This window comes from Pseudopipra pipra, chromosome 11, assembly GCF_036250125.1.
Source record: "Pseudopipra pipra isolate bDixPip1 chromosome 11, bDixPip1.hap1, whole genome shotgun sequence".
Lineage (NCBI taxonomy): Eukaryota > Metazoa > Chordata > Aves > Passeriformes > Pipridae > Pseudopipra > Pseudopipra pipra.
Genome location: NC_087559.1, coordinates 2,085,304 through 2,111,506, shown reverse-complemented (window position 1 = coordinate 2,111,506; position 26,203 = coordinate 2,085,304). Strand labels below are relative to the sequence as shown.

At 45.5% G+C, this 26,203-nt stretch overlaps 2 protein-coding genes and 1 long non-coding RNA gene across 8 annotated transcripts in view; 2 read left to right on the top strand and 1 right to left on the bottom strand.

Annotated features, from left to right (window-relative positions):
* LOC135420128 (contactin-4) overlaps positions 1–5,871 on the top strand; it is a 283,517-nt gene extending 277,646 nt beyond the window's left edge. For all 3 annotated transcript variants that reach the window (XM_064667147.1, XM_064667145.1, XM_064667146.1), the window contains 4 exons: positions 20–206; positions 717–829; positions 2,140–2,308; positions 4,062–5,871. In XM_064667147.1, the coding sequence (XP_064523217.1) occupies positions 20–206; positions 717–829; positions 2,140–2,308; positions 4,062–4,156 (564 nt within the window). In that variant the 3' untranslated portion in view covers positions 4,157–5,871. The remainder of the gene's footprint in view (positions 1–19; positions 207–716; positions 830–2,139; positions 2,309–4,061) is intronic.
* Positions 5,872–6,738: 867 nt separating this feature from the next.
* Positions 6,739–23,819, top strand: LOC135420127 (uncharacterized). 2 transcript variants are annotated; one of them, XR_010433372.1, is made up of 4 exons: positions 6,739–7,262; positions 7,866–7,958; positions 8,390–8,533; positions 9,323–23,819. It is a non-coding gene; the product is annotated as an uncharacterized LOC135420127 (long non-coding RNA). The 2 variants fall into 2 exon arrangements; XR_010433371.1 differs by having other exon boundaries at positions 7,866–8,533.
* Positions 8,527–25,771, bottom strand: IL5RA (interleukin 5 receptor subunit alpha). Of its 3 annotated transcripts, XM_064667141.1 has the most exons (11): positions 25,382–25,771; positions 22,745–22,893; positions 21,415–21,560; positions 20,980–21,118; positions 20,392–20,524; positions 20,129–20,316; positions 19,008–19,153; positions 18,283–18,418; positions 16,092–16,188; positions 11,716–11,797; positions 8,527–9,486 (listed from the first exon to the last, which is right to left on the bottom strand). In XM_064667141.1, the coding sequence occupies exons 2-11, from the start codon at positions 22,827–22,829 to the stop codon at positions 9,394–9,396; spliced, it is 1,245 nt and encodes a 414-aa protein (XP_064523211.1). In that variant the 5' UTR covers positions 22,830–22,893; positions 25,382–25,771; the 3' UTR covers positions 8,527–9,393. The 3 variants fall into 3 exon arrangements, with proteins under 3 accessions (XP_064523211.1, XP_064523212.1, XP_064523213.1); XM_064667142.1 differs by lacking the exon at positions 25,382–25,771 and having other exon boundaries at positions 22,745–24,418; XM_064667143.1 differs by lacking the exons at positions 8,527–9,486; positions 11,716–11,797 and having other exon boundaries at positions 16,043–16,188.
* Positions 25,772–26,203: the final 432 nt, after the last annotated feature.

Sequence of the window (26,203 nt, the reverse complement as noted above, 5' to 3'; positions counted from 1 at the left end):
GTCCCTGCTCTGTTCCCAGGTCAGGTGCTGGCGACACGACGAGAAGGAAGAAAACGCCAAAAGGATTCGGACGGTCGGCAACCAAACCTCTACAAAGGTCGGCAACCTGAGGGGCAATGCCCTGTACCACCTGGCAGTCAGGGCCTACAACACGGCTGGCACCGGCCCCTCCAGCGCCCCCGTCAACGTCACCACCAAAAAGCCACGTGAGTGTTGGGAGGGTGGGGGGCTCTGGCCTGGGGGGGCTCTGCCAGGGCTCCCCTCTCTCGTTTTCAAACCCTCTTGACCCTACCAGAGCTGTCAGACTTCTCTTTGCCAGGTTTTTGTGCACGAGCCTTCCCAGGCTCGGCCTTTTCACTCGATTTTCTTTTGGAAGGCTCCTGTCCCCGGTGTTAAGTAAGCAGAGCATGCAAAACCCAAATCACAGCTGTGCAGGCAAATTAAATATTTATCTCATCGTTCAAGAGGGCTTTTTTCTTCTGGGCTCAGGCATGTTGAACAACTGACTGAATCCTTTTTTCATTGAGAGCACTGTGTCGTGTCACACCTACTGTGACCTGGAGGACACAGATCAGTGAAAGAGCTCATTAGCTTTCCAGAGGGAAGGACTCCAGGCAGGCTCAGCTCTGGTGGTAGAAGCCTCATTGGTGCTGGGAGGGATCCAGTTGGGAAACTGTGCTCCTTAGTGATAGCATGCCCTGTGTATTTTGCTGTAGCACCAAGTCAGCCCCCTGGGAACATCATGTGGAATTCATCCGACTCCAAGATCATCCTGAACTGGGACCAGGTCAAAGCACTGGACAACGAGTCAGAAGTGAGAGGCTACAAAGTGAGTATTTCCACGAGCCCAGGGTCAAGCTGGGGTTTGTAGTGAGACCAGACAAGATGTTTTTCATGGTTTTCCAGGTTAAAAACTGGGGCATTCCCCCAAAAACAGAGGCCATGCCTATGTAACATGAGCACAAGAATTCTTCCCACTGCTCCCCTCACCCCTGTGAGGGGGTCTCAGCCCATGGACCTTCACCTGCTCCTCCCTCTGGAGCTCCCACCTCCAGGACCCCTCTCCTGCCATGGTGAAAGCTTTGCAAAGGCTGTAGTTGGCTCCTTAATTGCAGATAAATAAAATGCTCTTTTAATAGCTCCCATTTCCTTCAGAAAGCAAAGCCAAAAGGAGAAGGAAGAGAATCCTCATTAGTAGCAGTTTTAATAGGATATAATTGAACTAGAGAGAAATCTTGGGAAGAATTCAGCTCCATCACCCCTTACACAAGGGCTTCATTTGGCCCAGAGAAGATGTCGGTGTTTGATTTCCAGACCTTGCCTTGGGGGTTGAGTTGTGCAAACATTTCCCACCAGGGCCTGAGACAATGAAGGACCTGGCCATGCTTTGTGTTTTGTTCCCAGTCTGGAATGCCAGCGGCATCAGCTTGAGGAGCCTGTGCCAGCTCTCCTGAATTTCTGCACTAACTTTTAAGTATCTTTACTGCACTGCATGGGCTTAGCAAAAAGAAGTAACTCCTCAGGGTTTTTACTCCAGACCTCAGATGAACCTTGGCAATCTGGACCAACTTTTCACTACATATTTTAGGTTTGAAATGCAAATTAAGAAGTCCTTTGAAAGAGGGAGAGAGAGACTTGTCACCCTGAAAAAGCAAACTGCATCTAGTGGGTTCCTACAACATCCTCTTTCAACTCCCTGTTAGGACAGCAGGGCCAGATGGGTTTCTTCCTGACTCATAGCAAAACATTGCCTGTTTTTCTTGCTTTTTCCTAGAAATCTTATATTTTATGTCACAATTTATGATGTAAATTAATAGAACTCCCAGATCTTAGAAGGTCACTCGCAAAAGTCATTTATTCTGGGAAGCTGTCGGTGGCACTGCATGAAATGTTCCAACTCAGTTTCCTGAAGAAATGTCATCAGTAAATAAGTGTTTACTTATACAGGGGTTTATTTTAGCTTGGTGAAGGTACAGGTGTCACCTCCCTGACCTGGCACTGGGTCCCCAGCAAATCCCACGTGTCCCCTCTGTGACCAGACCGTGTCTGAGCCTCGGGGGCAGGAAAAGAGCGGCGGCGACTCTGGACATGCTCAGGCTCTGCCCTCTCTGCCCCCTGTTGTCTCTCCCTTCCCTGCAGGTGTTGTACAGGTGGAACAGGCAGAGCAGCACATCTGTGATAGAAACCAATAAAACCTCTGTGGAGCTGTCCCTGCCCCTGGACGAGGATTATATCATCGAGATCCGGCCCGTCAGCGACGGCGGCGACGGCAGCAGCAGCGAACAGATCCGAATCCCAAAGATATCGAGTGAGGACGGGAGGAATTGGGGGCCATTCCATGGGGAGCCAGAGTCCTGCAGGGACCAGGGCTGTGTATCCCAGCAGGGCAGGCTGTACTTCCATCCATTTCCCAGGCAGGGAGCTGAAACCCAGAAAGCCAAGGACCAGCGTTGCAGCCCCTGGTTCTGATTTCATCCCAAACCCAAGATTAAACCATAAGAAACGCCATCCTAAGTAGTTATATTTGTATTTAAGATCTCTAGACACTTTCCACTCTCTCCCTTCCATACTCATATATAGGTTGAATATATTGTTTCACTGCATTTTGCTATAACCAAATACAAAATGCAGTGTTGGAGGCTTTTAAATTTATAAGGCTACTGTATAGCCATATCCCATTGTGTGTTGGAGGCATAAATATTTATTTAGGGAAATGAGGTTGTGTAGAAGAACAAACAGAAAGAGTATTTTATTACACAACATGGCTTTTGCAAAATCTCCATGTCCCATCTTCCATTAATAATGGCCCAGTTTATAAACTGCATTAAATCAGGAGCCTCTGCAATGCAGGAATATGGCATTAAAATTACAGCAATGTGAAAAACCCTGGGTGAGAGCAGAATTCTCTCCGCTGTGGCTGTATAAACCATGCAGAGGAATTTAATCAGCAGGCACAGGAGAGGGAAGGAGAGCTGGAACACCTGCCAGCTCTGATTTGGCTCAAGGCTGTGGGTCACCGAGCAGGTACACTGCTCCTCCAGGATGGGAGTTGTGCCAGGCTGGGGCCAGAAGTAACAACTTGAAAAGAGCACAGTTGTGAAAAACAACAAAATAGTGAGTAACCAGGGTGTGAAAGCATGTAATTGTGAAAGTAACCTCAACAAAACAGTGGCAGGAATTGAAATTAAACCAAAAATTCAGTTGGAGAGGTGACATGTGTTCTCTGCTCATTGTGGGCTTTTTCTCTCCCTCTCTCCCTCTCTCTTCTCTCCTTGCTCATCTTTCCCTCCCTCCTCTCTCCCTCTTTCATGTCTCCTGTCTCCTCTCCCTCTCTCTTCTCTCCTCTGTCCCTCTCCTCTCTCCTTTTCTCCCTCTCTCCTCTTTGCTTTTCTCCCTCTACCCTCTCTCCTCTCCCCCTCCTCTCTCTCTCTCTCCTCTCCTTCTCTTCTCCCTTCTCTTCTCTCCTCCCTTCTCTTTCTCTCCCTCTTCTCTCCCTCTTTCATGTCCCCTGTCTCCTCTCCCTCTCTCTTTTCTCCTCTCTCCCTTTCTCTCCTCTCTCCCTCTGTCTTCTCTCCTCTCTCCTCTTTCTCTCCCTCCTCTCTCCCTCTTTCATGTCTCCTGTCTCCTCTCCCTCCTCTCCTCACTCCCTCTCCCTCTCTCTTCTCTCCTCCCTCCGTTTTCCCTCTCTCCCTCTCTCCTCTGTCCTTCTCCCCCTCCTCTCTCCTCTCTCCTTTTCTCCCTCTCTCCTCTCCCTCTTTCTCCCCTCTCCCCCTCCCTCTCTCTTCTCTCCTCCCTCCTTTTTCCCTCTCTCCCTCTCTCTTCTCTCCTTTTCTCCCTCTCTCCTTTCTGCTTTTCTTCCTCTCTCCTCTCCCCCTCCTCTCTCTCTCTCTCTTCTCTCCTCCCTTCTCTCCTCCCTCCTCCTTCTCTCCCTCCTCTCTCCCTCTTTCATGTCTCCTGTCTCCTCCCTCTCTCTCTCTCCTGTCTCCCTCTCTCTCTCCTCTCCCTCTCTCTCTCCTCTCCCTCTCCCCTTTCTCCCTGTCCCTGTGTCCCTCTCTCCTCAGATGCCTACGCCCGAGGCTCGTCGACGTCCAGCGCCTGCACGCTGTCAGCCATCAGCACGATAATGATCTCGCTCACAGCCCGCTCCAGTTTATGACAAAAATGACACCCAGGACTTCTGGTTTATAATATAAGCAACATTTAGCTAGTTGTTTTGAAGACACCCAGTACTAAAGTAATATTGTGGTTTGAGTACATCTTACTACTGGAAACAAAAAAAAAAATGTTTATGCTTCTTTAGGAATGGCATTATACAGTACTTCCTCAAAGCAAATATAGCTTTGTCTGAAGTTTCCTTGGAAACTCTGCAATGCACTGAAAACATCTGTAATATGATGTTACCAAAGCAGTTTACATATGTCCTTATATGCATATTTTTTATTATATATTTAGTGTTTTATAGAATTTTTTAAAGTTAACATATGATGTAGATATTAATTTTTTTCCTCTGCTATAAAACGCTACGGACGACATAATCACGGAAATATTGTTTGGAATTTTTTCCTTTATGACGGAGAGCTCAAAGTTGTTCTTAGTAAATTGGCTGCCAGTTCACTGTACAGTTTTACAAGGCCACTCAAGGCAGGACCGACCCAGACCCCGTTTCTAACACAGAATTTCGTGGCAGTTCCAGTGACCCTCGTGTTCAGCCAAGTGCTTCTGACACGCAGGGTGGTGGGTTTGACTCAGAGGTCGAAGCAAGACAAACTTGAAATACTCAGAATGTTGCAAAAACCCAGGAATTTTGGTTGGTTGTGGACTACAGGACGTGCAGCGACTGCTCTGGCACCGTGTGGCGAGGGGCCATTCCTGCTGCCCTGACACAGCTCTGGCTTCATCCCTGTCGGCTTCCAACTGGGAAGGGATGAAGGGACTGCAGAGATGGGATCTCTGCCTCCAGGGACACGAAGGGTTGGGCAAACCCAGCCCAGCCCACCTCAGTTTGGGGATTTCATCCCAAGGAAACCAGAGCCCAGTGACTCTGAGACACAAAACTGCTCCGGGCTCGTCGCCTTTGGAACACAACTCCTCATCCATCGGAATTCTGCCCGTGCATTGGAACACAACTCCTCATCCATTGGAATTCCACCCATGCATTGGAACACAACTCATCCATGGGAATTCCACGATGGACAGCGCTTAGGAAGGTTGCTCTTGTCCAAGGGGAGGTGGGATCTCCCGGGGGTCTCTGTAGGAAGTTTGCCTTTCTCCAGAAACTCTTCACAGACGCCTGCAGGCAACAGAGTCCCGCTGGAAAACTACAATATCCACATGGAATAACTCTTCTTAAGGGAAGGACTGTTTGCTACTACGGGGGAATTTTGTAAGTTTGCTCAGATGGGAAAATGCTGGTCAAAGGCAACGGAATTTTCTATACAATTTTCAAGTTGAAATGCGCTGCAGTGGTATATTTTATTTAATTTTTTTTTCCTGATAGCTTGAATTTGCCTGTAACTTGTCTTTTTTTGCTTACAAAATACTACAGTTAACTTTTAGACCTTCTAAATATATTTATTCAGTAACTCATAATCAGGATTCCACTTGTGTAAAAGTCAGGGGTGTTGACCAGAGAAATATTGTCAGTATTTCAAGCTGTGTTCCTTTCTTAGTTTGATATGGTTACTTCTATGTAAAAAAAAAAAATAAAATAAGAAAAACAAAAAAAACCACAAAACCAAGAAAAATGAAGTTTAAAAAAAAAAAAAAGCTGCTGTAGTTTTCTCCCCGGTGTAAATGATATTTATCAGTGATCTAGCAGATGTAATCTTTTTTTAAAGGTATTGGTAATAAATATTCTGTCATTTGTAAAGATACCTGTCTTCCAGGAGCCTTTTTCCTCCACGTTTCCTTCTACCCAGTGAGAAATTCCACCTCAGTGCCTGCTGAGACTGTCACTGATGTGAAGATACAAGAGTTGGTTTAAGTCAAAACTTTGTGGAGGCAGAAAAAAAGTAAATCTATTTATAAATCTCTGGTCTAATTCTGCTTCTAAACTGACCAAAAGAAGTCTGTGTGGGTGAATTTGGGGTGATAATGTGTATTTATGTCTGTCCAAGCTCCTGGGGCTGGTGCTGTTGGAGCATCACTGACCCTGTGCCTCAAGCAAAACCCCTCCAGGTACAGCACCAATTCCTGAGGATTTTGGGGAGCACTGCTTGAAATCACTAAATCCACCAAACCTACCTTTCTAATTCTTTCAGGGGTGGCAGCACAGGAGCCATGTGATGTGCTTGGCTTTTCAAAGGAGCAATATTGCACTTGGCAAGTAAGGAAGCATAAAAGTCAAATGGCCCAGTGAGGGAATTTCATTTTTAAAAAGCAAATTTAAAATGGCCATTTCCAGAGGTGGGCAAGGGGCACGTTCCTGGGCTGTGCTCCTGGAGGCAGAGGGGAAGAGCCATGGCAGGAGGAATGCACGGTGCTGGGAGCTGGGATTAGAGAGGAAAGTTGGAATAAATATTTCTCTGCTGTGGGAGTTTCACCGTGGTGTGGGCTGGTGTGACAGTGCCAAAATGTGACACACAGCCCTGAGTGTGGCCTCCCTGCATTCCCCACTGCAGGGAGAGCAAACTGTCTGGGATCATGGAATCAGAGATCCTGTGGGATCGTGGAATCACAGAATGGTTTGGGTTGGAAGGGGATCTTGAAGATCACCTTGTTTCACCCCCTGCCATGGGCAGGGACACCTTCCACCAGCCCAGGTTGCTCCAAGCCCCATCCAGCCTGGCCTTGGACACTTCCAGGGATGGGGCAGCCACAGCTTCTCTGGGCAACCTGTGCCAGGGCCTCCCCACCCTCACAGCAAAGAATTCCTTCCCAGTATATCTAATGTAAACCTGTTCTCAGTTTAAACCCATTCCCCCTTGTCCTGTCACTCCAGGCCCTTGGAAATAGTCTCTCTCCATTTTTCCTTCAGGTCCTGGAAGGCCACAATCAGGTCACCCCAAAGCTTCTCTTCTCCAGAGTGAACAATCCCAACTCTCCCATCCTTTCTTCCCAGCAGAGCTGCTCCAGCCCTCTGACCATCCTGGTGCCTCCAACAGGTCAAAGTCCTTCCTGTGCTGGGACCCCAGAGCTGGATGCACTGGACAAACTCTTGTGCTGCTGGAAATGAAGACTTCACTCCAAGGATAATGACCACGAGGAGGCAGCTGGGCCAGGAACTGTTGTCCTCACCCTGCATCGTTGGCTCTCCAGTCCAGGTGAGGTTCCCCAGTAGGAGTGGGCAGGATGGGCCAACAGCCTGGCTGGGAAAATGAAGATACTCCTGCTTTACACCAGCTTGGTTTTATTGACCAGCATGACTACAAGACTGGCTGCTGGCCCTCCAAGCCATCAAGCCTTGAGTCCTTGAAGAGGGGACTCATCCTCCCTGGAAGTACCAAGGACCTGACATGCAAAATATATTTAAATACATTGCATTAATCTCTGCAATATCATTAATGGGAATGAAATTATATGTAGAAATCTTCTTTATTAGGCCACTTGAAGGCATGACATAAAATACTTTCCAATAAATTAATTCTTCTCTTTAGTCTCATTTTTAGGATTTCACTAATGAAATTCTGATTTTAGATTGTTAAATTTGGGTACCTCCATTAAAAGCACGTTTGAGGCACAAACATTGTTATATTAATGAGCTACATTAATTTTGATGGAGCCATGCTATTTTACCCAGATGAGAACTGGCTCATTTATTATAATTATTTTTAGTCTGTAGTACCTGGGAACTCCATTTCTTTAGGCGCATTCCAAAAAATTGCTGGATTAACTCTTTATTTTTATTCTTTGTTAACGTGCTTAAGCCCATCTCAGGCCAGCTCAATGGAGAGGAGGTTTCTTGGAAGAAGAAGGGACTCTGCAGGACCAGGAGAACCTCATGATCTGCGGCCAAGGAGGTCAAAGCCCGAGGTTTAAGGCAGGAGGTTTATTTGGTAACTCCCTCAGTGGATTACACAAGCTAGGTAAATAAATCCCAAAGAGAAACCCAGGCTGTCTCGAACCCAGCTCATCTGAGATGGAACAACAGACAGAAAGGAAAAGCAGGTTGCAGTGTTGGGCTTGGATTTTCAGAATTGCTGAAGCTGCCCACCAAGGAGGGGCCCAGCTCGTGGCAGCTCAGACTCTCCAGAGCACCAGGGAGTCCTTGGCACATTTCTGTAATGAGTGCTGAAAACTGCATTCCCAAGTTGTGTCTGTTTTTTAGGTGCAGTTGAGGGAGTTTATCTGTTTGGACTATTTTCCTCTCTGTTTTTTCTTTCCTCCCTGCCCCTCGAGCTTTAATCCCTTTTGCCAGGGATCCCAAACAATCCCTCTTGTCCTTTTGCAGATGCTCCCAGTGATGTCAGAGGCAAGAGTCTGAGCCCCCTGTGATCTCCTGAGCCAGTCCTGATGTGCCTGGGGAGCAGCCACTGGGCAGGGAAGTGCTCCTTCAGAGCCTCCCCATCCCAACAGTATTCCCTCATCCAGAAGGGTAAGAAAACCAGGCAAAGCTCTTGTTTTATACTGAAATGTGCTACCTGAGTGTAGAGAAGTAGCAGACAAGATGTCAGCTTTGCACACAACAGTAACCAAACTCTAACCATGCATCAGGTAGACATCAAACTAACCTTGTCCTAAATAGCCTATAAAATTCAGAGGGTTTGGGGTTTGTAAAGTCCTGCAGATGAGAGAGATGTCTCCCCGCATCCAAAATTGGTGCTGTGGTTACTAAAAAGCAGGACTTGGGTACCTCTGAGCAGTGCAGGGGACACTGTATGTCATACATGGCCTGGCCACCCCACCCCCAGTCCCCACACAGGAGTGGCCTGGCTGCACCCTGAGGGCTCACCCAGAGCACAAACAGCCCTGCCTTTAGCAAGGAATTGCATTTCCATGGAGGCTTTCCAGATTGAAATTCAGACTGTTTATTACAAAGTGTATCAGTGAGGCCAAACGTGGATCCCACTCTCATGCTGGACTTGCTACAGCACCAGGGATGAGAGCACTGGGAGGCTTCACAGCTCCTTTAATTCTTTTCCTAATGTTTGACCCACCTTGGTCTCCACCAGGACCATGGCTGGGTGCCTTGCTGCCATTCCCAGGGCCGTGCCAAGTCCCAGTTTGCGTTTTGCATCTTAAGTTGTCAAAGTTAGTTAAAACAAATATCCAAAAGATTAAGCTGCCAGCCAGAAAAAAAAAAGCCATTAGCTCTTTTCCAGACTACACAGCCCTTGTGCCATTTGCTTATATCCTGTTTCAACCGGGACTTTGCGTTCAGCAGCTCATGGAAGCAAGGGGAAACAAGTCTTCCTTCCTGTTGGGAATGTGGACATGGTGACATGGAGCAGCCTCTCAGAAGACAGAATCATCCAGGGCTCTGCAGTAAAGATCTTCAGCCAAGCTGCTGAACTCGGTCTCCGTGTCGCTGGTGCAGGTCCGGGCCCTCTGGAAAGCAAACCCCTGTGAGGTGGGAGCTGGGAGCTGGGGCTGGGACAGAGCTCATGAGAAACATCCTGCTTCAAGCTGGTGCATTTAAAGAGGGATTCACACCAAGTGTTTTCTGAGGTCAGAGCTGAGAAGGAGCACTGGGTTCAACAGGAGAATTTTCCTGCTCCTGCTGAAGTTCTCTCGGGGTTGCTCATCACTCTGTCCCTCAGGCCAGCAACCCCCTGCACCCACAGATTCCCATTTGGGCATGTTTTACACACCCCTGCACCCACAGATTCCCATTTGGGCATGTTTTACACACCCCTGCACCCACAGATTCCCGTTTGGGCATGTTTTACACACCCCTGCACCCACAGATTCCCATTTGGGCATGTTTTACACACCCCTGCACCCACAGATTCCCATTTGGCATGTTTTACAAACCCCTGCACCCACAGATTCCCCATGTTGGCTGCAGTGGCCACCAGACACCCCTCTGTAGTCAGAAACAAAAAGCCCCAGGAGGAGCTGAAGGGCACAGAATCACACAATCACTAAGGCTGGAAAAGACCTCCAAGAGCATTCAATCCAACCTTTGACTGACACCACCATTCCCACTAAATCCTGTTGTGAAGTGCCACATCCACTCAGGTTTTGAACTCTTCCAGGGATGGTGACTCCACCACGTCCCTGGGCAGCCCTCCCAGTGCCTGACCACCCTTTCAGGAGCAGGGTCTGAAGCATGGTCTGAATTCTTCTCAATACCCAGCAGCAAAGCCCAATGTTGGGGCCACGACCTGATCCCTCAGCACTGAGCAGAGTTGCACAAGTGCAGGGCTGGGGTGACCTGCAGAAGGAAGCAGAAGCTGAGCAGTAGCTTTGCTTCTGGGAAGCCCTCAAGGGCAGCAGAGCAGCTCCTGGGGGACGAGCAGGTTCCCACGGGCCATGTGGCCACCACGCTGCAGGGCTTTCATCACCTCACCCTCTTGTTTACGCTGCAAATTTAGGAACTGAACGTCCACAACAAACAGCTCTGAGGGTTTCACTCTCCCTGGTGACCTCAGCACAGACCAGGGTCATGTCCTCACCTCTCCTTGCTGGTGCCACTGCCCTTGTGGCCACAGTACCAGCTGAAAGCCTCTGGTTGGTATCACCTGCCCACACCCAGCTCCCTTTAAGTAAAGAGACAAATAAATATAAAACAGTTCTGATGATGGTGATGTGAAACAGCCTTTGCAAGCTCCCATTTTCCAGCTGAAGCATTAATATTTGCTATTTCTCATCTTATTTGTGATGCCCCTAGTCATGTTATTTTACACCCGTGGTTTAATTAAAAACAAACATTATAAGATAATCTTTTAAGCCCATTTCCTTGACCAGATCATGGTGTAAGAACCATATCCAAAAAATCAAACCCCTTTTCTGAGGGGACTAATGAAAATCAAGTTACTGAGCTGTGCTTCCCATGAGCAGACAATGAGGGGTTTTATCTTATCTGTAAGGCAAATGTATTTATCAGAAGTAACAGCAAACGTAATAAGGCTTAAGTCCAGCTTAACAGTGGGAGCAAAACATTTCAGATTGCTAGGTTTAACAAAATAAATCAGCTCCCCAGGAGTCACCCTCCAGTCCCTGCCTTTCCCTACAAAAGGCAGAGCCAGAGGTATGGAACATGTGCCTGAAATTCACTGCATATTAGCAAAGCACTTCATCCTTTTGTTCATTTTTAACCCTTCCCAAAACACAGCTTCTACAAACAAGGCCAGATCCAGGGCTACAACGGACTGGGACCTGTCCCTGGCAGAGGAGGTGGCCACACAGCCAGGTCAGAACCCACCTCAGCAGTTAGGATTGCAAAAAGAGCCTCAGGAGTTACTGAATTCCATGGATAACCATGTTATTCTCATAGCAGAGGACATAAGCCTTGTTCCATTAACTGCACCCATGAATTTCCCCCTTGGCATGTTTTGCCCAACACACTTGACCATGGAGCCCACATTCACTATGGACATTAGAAATTCCAAGAGGTCAAAAGGCTTTAAGTGGGCAGGAAGAAGCTCCATGGTTTAGTGGGCGTGGTGGTGTCAGGTCAAAGGCTGCACTTGATGATCTTGGAGGTCTTTTCCAACCTTAATGATTCAGTGATTCTATTTGCTCTCAGCCTTAGAGGGAAAGAGCAGCACGCAGACACAAGCGTTCCTTCTAGTTAAAAAAAAAAGAAAAAGTGACTAAAATGTTTTTTTTTACCTCGTAGTCGACTGGGAAGGGATCTGGGAATTTGTTGCTGGGTGTTGGGATTGGTGGAAACAGTTTGCTCCAGACACGGTTTCTGCAAAAAACAGCAGTGGAGGGATGTGAGAGAGCTGCTTTCTCTGATGGATGATGTATCCAACAAGCAGAACATGTTTAGCCCCAGGAGAAGACATGTCTCCTCACCCACCAGGCCTCCTGCCCCCCTCCCATTCCATCACTGGCATCTGACAGCAGCAGCGGGTTCAGAAGGGGTCACAGTCGTGGATAATGGCCCATCAGTGGACACCCTGGGGACCAGGCAGGTGTGTTGTTCCTCATTTCTGGGCCCTGGGGACATGTGGGTGACAAGGAGGAGATGGGCTGATGCTCTCCCCCATCAGCCTCTCCCATCACAGCTGTAGCTGGTCCGATCCAACGGGGCATTCCCGGGGCTTTTAGCGACAACAGGCCTGTCTGGGAGAGAAATTAATTGCTCTGATCTGTCTGTTCGTGCTCATGTTCCTCCCAAGGGCTGTGTTGTCATGTACCTTGTTTGGACAGTCAAGACAAGCTGCCTCTTGCTCAGACTTTGGTTTCTGGACATAAACTGCCTGTGTCTCGTGGCAGGAGAGCAACTACAAATAATTGTGTGCCGAGGGGACGAGGAGGAGGCAGGAAAGGCCCCAGAGGTGGCTGGCAGTAAATGGTTCTGCTGAGTGGTGTAATAACTCATCCTACTAACACCCTCTGAGATCCCCTTCCCTGCCTGACACTCCCCACCTGGCCCAGCACACAGACACTGGTATTTTTGGGATAGCAGGTGCTACAGGGGAACTTTTCCATGTCTTTGCTACATCCCAGAGTACAGCCCTCACATTTCAACCACCACAAAAGCACATTCGCTGCCTCCACCCCTGCATAGCACCATGTCCAAACAGGGCCAGATATGAATAGGAACTCAGCCTGAGTGAAGACTACAGGATTCAGTCCAGGATTAGCATCCAGGGTCTGTTCTGTGGGACATCCTGATATCCATGAAGCAGAGATGTGGAGCTGATGGGACCAAGGGCAGATCTGCTCCTCTGCCTCGTTTATTTTGTGACAACTCTCCTGGCTGATGTCTGGTTAGTTCACTGCTTATGTTCTCAGGACTATTCTTCCAAAAGCTTCCTGAATTCCCAGAAGTGGGAATATGGGGAGGAAAAGTAGGTGTGAGGTGTTTTTTGGGAGGCATTGTTGAAATGCTGAACACAGTGGGGCCACTGTTGGGTGCAGAGGACAAGCCAGACTGTTTGGTCACCACCAGTGGAGTGGGACAGTGAGGTGGCTGCTGGTGTAACTCAGGAGTGGGGCAGGATGAGTGCCAATATCATTACTCCACAGCACCTGGCATCATCTCCATTCTTCCCAGACTTCCTCCTCAGGGTCTTGTGCCCATAGCTGGGTCAGCTTTGCAGGCACTGTTGTGTTCACAGCCCCTACATTTGATCAGCTCTCCCAAACTTTTCCGAAGGGCTGGAGGCCCATTTCAGTGCACCTCATTCCAGCCCTGATTTCTGCCATTGCAGTGCAATGTACCCACCAAGGTTTGGTTTTATCTGGGGTTGGCACATTCCCAGCTGTGCTGTTTGTTAGTGAAAGATTTTGATGGAGCCATACCAAAGTTATTTATTGAGTCAGCAGAAAGCATAAGGTACATGTCACTTCTGGAATAGAAACATTTAAGGAGGGGTGACAAACACCCAAAAGAAGTGAGGCAGAAGCACTTTTGTGTCCAGGGGGGCCCCTCAGGTGCAAGAGACTTTGCAGTGAGGCCTTGGTGGGCTGGTGACAGTGGTGCCCTCACAATGGTCCTGGTCTTTTTTGCAGGTTACTGAAAAGGTGGAGTCATGTGATTAAATATCTTGCCACAAAACATGTCCCAGGTCTCAACAGAGGTGAGAGCAGGGCCCTTTCCCTCAGCAATACTGGGACCTCCAGGCTTTGGACACACCCCACGGGACCCTCATGCCTTAAGTCAGCATTTCAGAGCCTCCAGTTACTGTGTCTGTCTCTCTGAAATTTCCCACTTTTCCCACAGGCTGTGGCATGAGAAGGCCAAAGATAAGCAAAGAGGAATAAGTAAGAGTTCGAGTTCTTCTTTTCCCTCTTCTAACTGCCACAATGACATTGATGAAATATTTGTTTTCAGTGTGTGTCTGAGTGCCTGTTGTAGTGTTTTGCCTCTCCTGGGATTCCCTGTGGCATTCTTCCAGACATGACTGGTGTCTGCTGGTGGTGGACTGGTGTGAGGTGCACAAGAGGAAGGGATGGCCACACTAATTTTGGGGTGTGGAGGGTGCTCCCCGTCCTCATGGCAACCACGTGGAGTTACCACCTACCCCCTCCAGGAGCAAATGTTATTCCAAAGCCCAGCCTAGGGAAGCACAGAAGGTGCTCACTCACAAAGACAGGGCAAACTAGGAAAACATCCAATTGTGCTTTTTATCAAGACAGGAGCTCCACCAGCTACGGCAGGTAAGTGAAGGGAAAAGCCAATCCAAGCAGTCCCAGAGGGCTGCTCTGCCTTGCAGCACTCCTCCCAAACCGTGGGCTTTATCTCTGAGGCCTGGCAGTGCACAGAAAAATTTATAGGACTCTTTGCTGTAATGGAATTCCTTATAACGGCTTCAAATCACAGGAAATTTCAACTGATTCCATGGCTGGAATTGCATGGGACACTTCATGAATTTTCAGGAGCAGTAAAAACTGACAGCACTAATGAAACCATGATCTAGGGAGTCTCCTCTATTTTTCTTTTTTTAATATCTGCAGATACAACAATGAGCAGGATACACACAGTGTTTCATCTTCTTACTCTTCCCACCTCCTCCCAGGGCAGGCTGGGGGATTAGAGAAGGAGGAAGGGTGGAATGAAGCCAGCAGCTCCATGAAACTCAGTGCAGCAGGCAGGGAACATTTTAATTGTTGACAAAGGTGGAATGCAATGAGCCTTCGGGTGCTAGGGAATTACAGACTAGAAACTCCTGGAAGCAACCAAGCAGCTGACACTGGAAAAGCCTAAATTTGCCTAATGGATTGAAATCATAAAATAAATTAGTGCAACTTCTCCAAGTTGGTCCTTAAGTCTTCCCCTGTACCTGTTTCTCCCCTGTATCTGCTCCAGGATCTCCAAAAGGGGTAACTGTAATACCCAAATACTTGCAGAACTTGCAGAAGATGGAGCAGTGTGACTGCTGCTGACTGGGGCTGCTGTTCTGCTGTCCCAAACTGAGAGGACAGAGCTGAAGATGGTGGTACTGGGGCAGTGGAGGACCTCGAGCTGCAGGTCAATCCAGACAAGAATCAGGGATGTAAGTAAGAGCAGTTTGGGGGTTTTCACCAATACATCAAGGCTGCATAGTGGGGACAAGTGTGTGTGACAGAGAACAAGAATAGACTCTCTGGGGAGTGAAATCTGTCTTGTTCCCAAAAAGATTGTTTGCTGAGGCCTGTCTGCTAATTAACTTGCCTTAAGAACAGGTTACAGACACCAGACACTTGAGGGAGAGGCAATAACAGTGATTTTCCTGTAACATTCCTGTAGACAACACTTTTATTTGATAAAGGAAATGTGGTATTGAAAGGAAAATAGTCAAGGACACGTCAGGATGACCAATAAATTAAAAGGCACTAAAGAAATGAGTAAGAAATTAGCAGAGTTGAGGAGACCACTTCCATTACTGGGAGCTGGGTTTATTGTGGACTGATAATTGCTGCTTGCTGCATGTTTCAGGGGAGAAGCTTCTAATTACATCAATTCCTTAATTCATCACTTATGATTTGACTTGTCACAGCAACAGGAATCCAAAGTGTACCTGGGCTTCTTCACAGCACAGTTTGGGGAGTTTGGTTATATGGCCTCTGGCTTTGCTACATGGCATCCAGAGCCTCTGTTAATTAAAAATAAACTAAATAAATAGCTCAAATACTGAAAGCAAACAACAGTGCTCTGTACATTTTGGCCATGAAAGATGCTCCCAGCAGCTTTCACCAGGGATTAACAGAGAGTCCTCCTGGGGAAATCACTGACCCAACCAGGCATTTAAGTGAAGAAATGAGATAAGGACAAATAGATTTTTCATAAGTCCACCTCACTCAGTATATGGGTTTGTTGTTTAAGATTAAATTGAATAACCCTCCTACCCCACCAATGCTGAATGTTATTATTGATATTAACTTAATGAGGCTGATTATTACTCATTCAGTATTTTTGCTTTGTATAATTATGCCTGAATACCAAACTCAGTGCCCTTTCTTATAAATAAGCAAAACTTGTAGCATCCCCCCACACTTGTTGAACACCTGGTCCTTAGTTACACTGTAATTAAAGAGAAGATGAGGGTACTTACATTTTGCATATTAAAGCAACAAGCAGGAATGTGCAGGACGTGGACACACAAAGCACAGAGAGAATCCAGGCCACAGAATTCTCCAGTTTGTTTTGCCCTGAATTTCAAGGGAGAAAAAGAAATGAAAGATATTATTTTAGTGCAGATTATTTTAAGCACATTCTTCTGAAATATTTCATGAGCTGTTTCATGTGATTGTGTTCGGGTCACAAATTACCATGCAAATGATGAAGACTCAGTATGTAAAATAAAAAATGCTACACCAGAGCTTCAAGAAGAGTTTCCATGAAGTGACTTTCCAGTTTCAACACTGAATTTCTGTTATTTTGACATGAAGGAGAGAACGATCCAAGAAGTATGAGAGGCCAGGCCCACCAGGGTGGGGTCCATCAGCTGCCATCCTGAGACACACAGTGCCTCAACTGGGACTCAGCAAAGACACTGCTGGCTGATAAACTCGGGCACAAACTGTCTGTTTTCCATCAAACCATTCTTCATTTCTGCTAATCCTTTCTAGCCAGGAACTGGATTCCTCTGGCTCCCTAAATTTACCTGTGAAAAAGACACTGAACCCCCCCAATTTTCAGCTGGTTGCTGATACGTTTCCTCAGGAATTTCTCTGTGAGCAGAGTGCAGGTATTTCTATCAAGATGTTTCTGTTTGACAAAGGCACTGTTTAGTGACCACACCATCAGTTTGTGCCACATGACAAAAGCATTTCCAGTGAACTGTGTTTTCCAAGGGCTGCCAAGTCCGTGTGTGCTCCTGATAACTCCCCGTCCCACGGATCGGATCGAGGTGTCAGCGCTGCCAACGCCAGGTAATGGGAAGGACAGAAATCAGCCACTGCAGGGGTCGGGTTTATTGGGGCTGGAGACACTACAAGATTCTGTTGTGGCCAGATTTGTTTCTGAGAAGGAAGAGCTGAGCCTGCTGGATCCATCAAGGGCTGTGGAGGCATGGCCGCCCCCGGGGTGACACCGTGAGCAGCTTGTGTGACCCACCCTGCACCCCACCCCACCCTGGCAGGGCTGCACAGCCAACCTTGCAATTATAAACACATCAGGAGGGTTTATTTTGTCTCCAGGGCTACCACTGCTCTCTCAAAAAAATAAGATTTAGGATGTGAGTGTCACCGAGTTACACTTTGGGTAAGTCCCGAGGGTGGCTGGGGGAGCAAACTCTGGAAATGGGTTAAAGTCCTTTAAGTTTTTAGAGATGTCCACACAACACATGGACTGGAGGGAACAGGTGACACTTCCTCAGAGCCACAGAACAAATTAACAGCAACACTAAAGAGACTGGCTGGAGCACATCCCGAAACCCAACAACTTAGGCAGGAACCTGTGTTGTGTCAATGAACTCCAAGCCTCTAAAAACCCTTTTTTGTAACAAAAAATGAAGTGGATGACCTTGGATATTGTTGAGATTTCAGTAAGTTTTTATGGAAGACTAACTTTTTTTTAGCATCAGAATGGGTTTTCCGTGTCTGCTACGTGAGCCAGGTGGGAGGTTCAAGGGGATGTGTCAGAGAAAGGAGGCAAAACAGCTGCTAGAAAACAGATCTGAGGGGGGAAAGTGTAGTAAACAGGAGAGTGTAAGAGGCTTTTTCTAAGTGGAAACAAGGAAGTGAAGAAACTCAAGATAAGAGCAAAGGAGGATGTCTAAGAACAAACAGTTGATAACGTGCCGTGATAAAGAAACTGTTGTTGCCAGAACAAGTTCTTCAGCAAGAAGGAAATGCAGAACAAAGTGGGGCAGATGAGCATGTTCCAAAGATGCTCTTTTTTCCCCAAAAAATTCAAGAGTTCAGAGAGCTGCAGTAAATTATAGTTGATGTGATGGCTCACAAACATCACAATGCATGGCAAAGAAAACTAAAGAAGTTACTGGTAAAAACTAAAGAAGTTACTCAGTTAAAAAGCAAGTTTAAAGCAGCCCGTGAAAACATACTTAGGTAAAAGCAAAGTGCTGTACACAAAAAACCTCCATATTCCCAAAAGTTTGTTTGGAAGTAGTTTTTTTTTTTAATTTTTAATGGAACAAGGATTTAAATCCCCTGAACATTAACAAGTCGGTTTTTTCCTCCCAATACCCATTTTCCTGCTTTTCTGTTAAAATTCCCTGGTGTAACTCATGATCAGGCTTCCCAGCAGTGTAATAACAGTCACTACAAGTGTGTCATTCTTACCAACATAAATAACTTCACTCCAGTCACTCCAAAGTCCTCTCATACACCACGTGTGATGATTAGCTCTGATCTGGATGGAATATCTGCTGGTGACATCAATCCTCAAGCGGAATTTGTTTGAGGATAATTTCAATATCTGATAGGAAAACAATTGTGCTGTTATAGATCCCTAAACAATTCAGAAAATTGATCACTTTTATTTTTTTGGCTTTTAAAACTGCTCCACTACATTAACTCTGAGGTTCTGGCCTTGCTTTTGAGGTAAAAATCTCTATTTCTATAAGTGTAACTTCTCTCACAACACACCAATATTTCAGGGCAAATTCTTGGAGGATGCCTCATTTTTACATTCTTCCTTAAGACACTTTAGCAGGATTTTCAGGATGGTAAAAACTGTTCTGAACCCAGAAGCATGAAAGTGAATAACTCCAATTTTGTCCTCCTGCTCTCCCAAGTCTCTTGGGGATACTTTGTTGCAGACATAAAACAGGAAAAACATAAAACCTGGCGAGACTTTGGTTTTGTTGTGTTTCCCATCACAAATGGGAACCAGTTTCACCAGAAGTCCACAGTTCCAAAAATGTAATAATTGCAGGTTTTACTTTTAAATGTTTAAATTCTGTAACTGATCCATGAATTTGAAGACCTTTTTCACCCTAAAGGCAAATTGCAGCTCTCCAGGACAGGAATGCTGGATAATACTGGAGTGGCAGAGGAGCAATTACCTGCTTGTTACCTGACTTCAGGTTGACGAGGTAAAATTCATATTCAAAGCATTCCTCGTGGAAAAGAGAAATTGGCTTCTCCCAAGTGGCCAGGAGATGGTTTTCCTCCAAGGATACAGTGATATTTCTGGGAACATTCACTTTCTCTACAAAAGAAAACTCTCCTGGTAAGTTATTTATAGAGCAAAGTTTAAATACTGACAGTTGGAGCATTTTATTAACTGATGGTGTTTCCAAGTAGCACCTATAATTCTTGAATGTATTTCACCTTTTGGGCAGAAAAGATAAGGATTTAGGTGGAGTAACTACTTAGCAGAAAATAGTTATGGGAAAACAGTTTGGAAGGTCCACTTAAAAGTTTTGGACAACTAGATTATGGGGAGAGAAGGGGATTTATTAAATTAATTCTCACAAAAGCATAAATTAATGATAGAGGTTAGAAAAACTTCTTTTCAGGAAAAAAAAGCAAACAGGTATAGCCAGGAAAGTCACTGAAAATGGAATAAGTTCAAAGGAATGGATCAGCAGCTGTTAGGGGGATGCTTTCTAAGAAGAAAATATGTGAATTTTTCTCTTAGTGAAGACATGAAAAAGGGAAATATTGTCTGTTCACAAAAAAAGGTCATTGAACTAATGAAGGAAAATAAATTATTTGTGTAGATGGAAGATGATGGACAGTCATGGCTGAGGTTGTCCTTTATTTGACAGTATAATGCCTTTCTTTAAAAGAACATGGTTATCTTGAGCATCGTGTTCTTTTGCCTTTTAAAGAAAGGCTGCAAAATAAAGGGTAGTAAAAACTGTATTTTAAGGTATATTGAGTACATCAATTGCAAATTAATATTGGAAATACTGCTTTTGCTAAAAAAACAGCATAACTCTGTTTTCTACCTTTTATTTTTGTCATTCTATAATTTAAAATAAATCACTCAAATCAAATTTAGTTAAAACAATCCAGTTCTCTCTTATAATCTCTTCCAATTTCATTAAGATGTCTGTACAAAGCCAGCAGTTCACCTTCATCAAGAATAATTGAATCCAGCAGTATTTTCTCACGAATCTTTTGATAATCCTGGTAGACATTTTTAATATATATATTTTTTTAAATGTATTGAACTCACCAATGGCATTTGGGTTAAATAACTGCTGAAAAGGCTTGATTGCAGCACGTTTGCTGGACCCATTAATGTGGATTACGAGATCTTCAGCCTCCTGGGGATCAATGTGAGTCCCTGGAAAGCTGCAGCCAGAATTCCTGGCCCGCTTGTCTTTGGCATAATGGGGACATTCCTCAGTGTGGTTCTTGTACCTAAATTCAAACGCCTGTGAGACGTGATGCCCTTAAAGAAATCCCCTGCTGAGTGAAAAGGGGGAAAACACCAACCTGTAAAACAGAAAGTACTCGGTATCTTGTGGTGCCCCTGGGCCAGGAAGCCAAGAGCAGCTCAGAGAGACAGTCCCAGAAACGGTGAGGTGAGTGACACAGGACAAATTGGTGATGGATGTCTCCGGAGCACCTGGAGAGTCAAGGAATTACAGAGCAGAAGGAAAATCTTATTGCAAAAATCAGGAGAAATTCATGCTGCTAAAACACTCTGAATCCAGCCTTTGGCCTGTTTGTTGCAGTTCTCTTCCATGTCACTCTTGGTTACGGATGGATGGAGATTCCCAATCTGTGTAAGTAAAGCTGTGCCACGCAGCACCATTATAAATGTAATGTGTAATAAGGCAACAATATCCCAGAGTGCACCACAGTAGGTGATCTCAGCCTTAGCAAGGAATTTTTAGAATATTTTATATGTGTTATCCATTTTCTGCACCTCCAGATTGTCCTGGAGATTAGAATAGAAAGGCCTGGACTAAATCCTTTTGTAAGACCAGTGGAGCAAAATGTTCCATTTTTTGAAGTATTAAACCTTCCACCATTTGGGGCAGAACACAAAATGCAGACCTTCCCTGGGTTTCTCCTTACCTGGCAGAGGTGGGAGGTTTTCCTGCACCCACTCACTTCTCATCTGAAGGTCGTTGTGGAGAAGCAGCGTCCGGACGTGCGCGGAGAAGCCGTCGTGGAGCGCGACCGTTCGGACACTGTGGGTCTTCCTGGTGTCATACTTGGAATAAAAAGTATCAAATAAGCATCCCACGGGATGGAAGCTGAAATAAGGCACCTGCAAAGACTGAGCCAGACATTAAGTTGACCTGAACGTGGAGCCTGTACTTAAAACCGGTACCATCATCCCCTCAAGGTGAACCCTGCAGGGAAAGCCAATTCCCAGGCTAATCCTCGTCCCAGCAGAGCTGTGTCTGTAAGGAAAGCTCAAAGGGAATCTCTCCAGTGCTCAGAGTTTAGGTGTAAGAGAATAATAGGAATTTAGCCTTCTCAGGATACTTGTTTTATTTCTCTTACCTCTTCAGGCACAGGGCTGAGGATTTTCACATCATATCTAATGGTGTCATTTTTTTGGTCTTGAGCAGGGTTTGGTTCCCAGTGTAACAGGACTTGTGCTAATGCAGAGACTGTAAGGGTGAAGTTAACAGGTGGGAAAACCTGAACTGCAAGGGAGAAAACAAAAATATTCATGGCATACTAATGCAGTGAATTGTTTAGAGTGATACCTGTTTGCAAGCAGTGAGAAAGACAAGCAAATTTCCATTTCATATTCTCTCAACAGCTTCTTATAATATGTTTTTAATATTTGAAAAATATCTTTAAATAACTAAAACCTTATCAAATAAGAGTTTACTTAAAACTTAGCCTTAAAAATGGATGTTTACAACAGTTTCAACTTGAAAATGAGTATGATATGTTACATTTGGCTTGTTAATTTGGTTCAGGTTTTTCATCCTGGTCCTCATGGCCACACAGATATATAGAAACAGGGCTGATGGAAGGTACAAACAATTCTCACCCACAGAAGCTTCCAGAGGAGCATAACATGGGGGGGCTTTCTAAGAGGAGGTTGAAAGCCACAAGAGTAGAACCAAAATGATGAACAGAGGAATTAAGCACAAATGGAAGAAAACATAGAAGGATGAGAATGATAATTTAGAATGACAGGGCAAAAGGGATCCCTGGAGCTCCCATGGAAATGAGGAGGGTCTCCTGCTGGGGGAAATGTTAGTATAGAAATAGCAAGGCAGGGAAATAATCAATCTGCTCCCCTCCAGTTCTTCAGTGCCTGCCCTCCCTTATTTCCCATCTCCAAGGCAGTTGAGGGCCATCAGCATCTCTGGAAGTGTTCAGGGCCAGGCTGGATATGGCTCTGAACACTCTGGTCCAGTGGAAGGTGTCCCTGCCCATGGCAGGGGGTGGAATGAGAAGAGATTTAAGATCCCTTCCAAGACAAACCACTCTGGGATTCCATGATCACCCTCCACTTCTCCCCTAATTTCAACCTTTGATAACCATGAATTCAGCATTCAAGCACACAGCTTCCATCAGGAAAACTGCCCCATAAAGGCTCAGAAAACCAAGACAAACCATCCTGAAGTGCCCAGCCCAGAGGACAGTGGCACAAGGAGCATCTCCATGGTTCTTCCCTCTCAAAGCCAGACAGTCCTCAGGCAGTGGCTGGGAGCAATGTGGGATAGGATACAACTGTCCCAGAAGGCATGTTATCCATGATCCAGTACTCATGGCATGCCATGGACTCCGTAGAACAGTGACCAACACACAGAGGGCATTTGCACACCCTGTGGTGCTAAAGCTACACGTTGGCAGAAGGAAAACACCTCACCTCGTGCAGCTTGGGGTGTGTTGGGCTGAACTGAGTGGGCTGTCCAAAGGAGGATCAGACAAACTTGCATCCTGCTGGCCTTCATCTCTAGATGGTGAAGGAGCACAGCCAGGCATCAGCAGAGGGGCCTTGGCACCATCTTACAGAGCCTGGGAGCAAAAAGTGAACACGATCCTAAGGGTTAAGCACTCAAAAAATATCCACGGGATCAAAAGAATGAAACTGCAGGGATAGAGCCCTCTTTCCTTGCAGGAAAACACTTCTTGTAAGAGCTGAATTTAATGTAAATACCACCATTCATTTTGCTCCCTTTGCCTCTCCCAGCCCTCTCTGAAAGAGCTGCTGGTTTCAAACCCTGTTGTGTGGGGATGTTCAGAGCAGTCATGGAATTAGAGCATTTCTCCACGGAGAGGAGTGTGTTGGGTTCAGGTAGATTGGCTTTCAGCAGAGTCCTATTTCCTCCAAGAACAGAAGTAACCATATTTTTAGCTGCCACTAGATATAAAATAGCTCCTTACTGGAATTTACTTTCTAGCTGCTGTTTCAGTAAAGCTCTCTAAAGATGCAGTCAGTGCTCACCTCAAGGCTAATTCTTCAGTGTTAATTATTGGGTGTAGGAGAAACTGTTTTGTTTGTTTCTCATTTAAATGAACAACTCTTTTTAATGCTTAAAACCAGCACGTTCTCATGCTTCCTGTGGATTGTTTCATGAATTACTAGGAGGAAAAAAAAAAATCTATGTGTAATCACTCATGTGTAACCCAAGATAAATATGGACATACAGAACAGCAGCTTTCCAAAATGTTCTTCCCGAAGAGAAATACGCCCTCCTGGCCCAATCTCACTCCTTCCCTGGGGCACTACAGCAATTGCTTGTATGGAAAACATAATATTTTCCAATGGTAATGAGCAGAGAAAGCATCTTTAGCCCATCAGTTCTCCCTGAACCTCCAATGAATCACCCAGGGACTGAGTTATGACCCGACTGATCACAGTTGGAGCAATTCTGCTTTACAGTAACTATTTTTCAAAGTGGTGCATGAGTGCAGAGTTCATTAAAGTGCCACATAATCTACAGTACAGTGTGTTTCTTAATGTCCAAGTCTCCTCATTATCTATATTCACATTTTGTGTCTGTCTGCTTTTCTTCAAGCCCAAATGTGCACGAGCCCAGCTGAACCCCTGGAGTTTGCTAACGGATATTCCAGGGGAGCCAGGCTTGGATTTTGTGGACACTGGCTGATTGGAAGACATTGTGGTTCTTCCACAATGGAGTGGCTCACAGATAATGGGATAAATATTCCTTACCACACACATCCATGCCTGCACAATGCCTCCAGGACTATTTCCTAGGCGTTACCATTCCTGAAAAATCCGTTCCTTTGGCTTTTTTCACTTGCACGACATGATTATGTTCTTCTGGAGGGCATCATGTGGACTGGACACAGGTTTACAAAGGCACCTGATCTCTGCCACTCCTGTACTGCTTTCCTGAAAAAAACTCACTGAAAAAATGGATAGAACATGATACAGATTTCCAACACGCTTTTGGATAAATTACTGGCACCAGACTTTCTTTGCTGCTTCAAAAAACCTTAAGATTTATTCAAAAAATATTTAAAAATATATTTTAATTATTTTAAAAACGAAATCTTTAAAAAAGCTTCATGTTTTACAGCTGCTTAGGCTTCCCATCTACTGACTTGACTGATGTCAGTGCATTGGTTTCAGGCATTTAGCACAACTAGAAAAGCTGGCTGTCCCTTGGGTTTATTTAAAAAGGGGTTTGGCTGCCTAGAGATTTTTTTTTAACTTTTTTTTTCAAAAAAGTAAGGGCTTTGATTCTTCCTGGGCACATTTTTTTCCCTATACTTTTGAAAAGATCCTGAAGATCAGCTTTTCAAAGGTGTTTTTGCTGCCTAAAAGCTTGCACATATTAGACACAGACCTTAGATTTTCTGAGCGGCACATTACTATTTGAAACTAGATATAAAATGTCCCTGTAATGCAGATTAGTCTTTACTTACAATCCTGTTCTATTCAGTTTATCTTATCCTGTTTTGTTTGTAAAAACACTATTTTTTTTTTTTTAGTGTTGTCAAACTAAGACTTAAAACATAGCTTTTGGAAGAGATATTCCTGCAGCTGTGTAAGTGTACAGCCTCTAAGAACACACTGCAGTCTGTGATACCCTCCCTGTTTCACGTGAGAAATTGCTGAAAAGATAAAAAAATAAGCATATACGAATAAAAATGGCAACAGGAAGTCTACAAGAGGATTACACTCCTCACAAAAAATGGGTGTAGTAAGTTTTCAGGACAAATGAAAGGCTTGATTATGTTTTGGTTATATATAGTAAAAAGTAATAAGCAGAAGGTAAAGGGTATATTCTTTTTGTGGAGGCAATATACTCCTTTTAAAAGGACAGGAGAAACCCAAGCCATATAAAAGAGCCTCTAGAATGGAATGACTTTCTCCCTTACAGCTGCTGTGTCCCACTGCCTCACAAGCAATGGGGCAGAAGCAGATTGCAGATGCTTTTCCCAGTGTAAACCCAGTGAAAAGCAGCCCCTCTGCAGCCTTCAAAGCAAGCACAACAGGACAAACTCAAACCACAGCAGACACCCCAGGGGTTACCTGTGCACTCTCACAAGTCCTGTGAAGAGTCTGCTCCGTTTGTTCAGTGTCCTCTGGGTCATCTCCCCCTGGGTTTCTTTTATAACTGCTGCCTTTCAAGTACAGATGTGACCCCCCAGAAGTGATGGCAGATAAGTCAGATAACCACGCACTGAAAAAGGGAACTACGGATTGAGCACAGGATGGAACCTCTACACAAGCTCATTGTTTAGCCCAGAAATGGGTTTACTCTATTTATGGAGGGTTAATTATATGCCATGATCTGACAGTTCTCTAATGGCTTTGCAATGGCAAGAATGTGCTGACTGACTGCAAAGAAATAACCTGGAGTCACAGTGCTGATAACACGATTTGGTCTCCAGGTAGAAAATCAAACCCAAACATATTTGGAAAACTGGGCAGGTTTTGTACAATGTTTTACACCATCTTGTCCAATGCTCTTCCCATGGAGACACCAGTAGCTGCACCAGGGGAGGGTTAGGTTGGACACTGGGAAGAAATTCTTTACAGAGGGAGTGATCAGACACTGGAATGGGCTGCCAGGGAGGTGGGGGAGTCGCTCCTGGAGGTGTTTAAGGACAGACTGGATGTGGCATCAGTGCCATGGTCTGGGTGACAGGGAGGGGTTGGGTCACAGGCTGGGCTCGCTGATCTCGGAGGTCTTTTCCAGCCTGGTTCATTCCGTGTTTCTGTGGCACTGTTTATGTCTCTCCAGTGTACGAGTCTCCAACAGCCCATCTCCCGCTGTGCGCACAGACCCGGCACCGATGACTCTGGTCACAGCAGCGCTGTTCACACACACCGAGCGAGCAACCCCAGCAC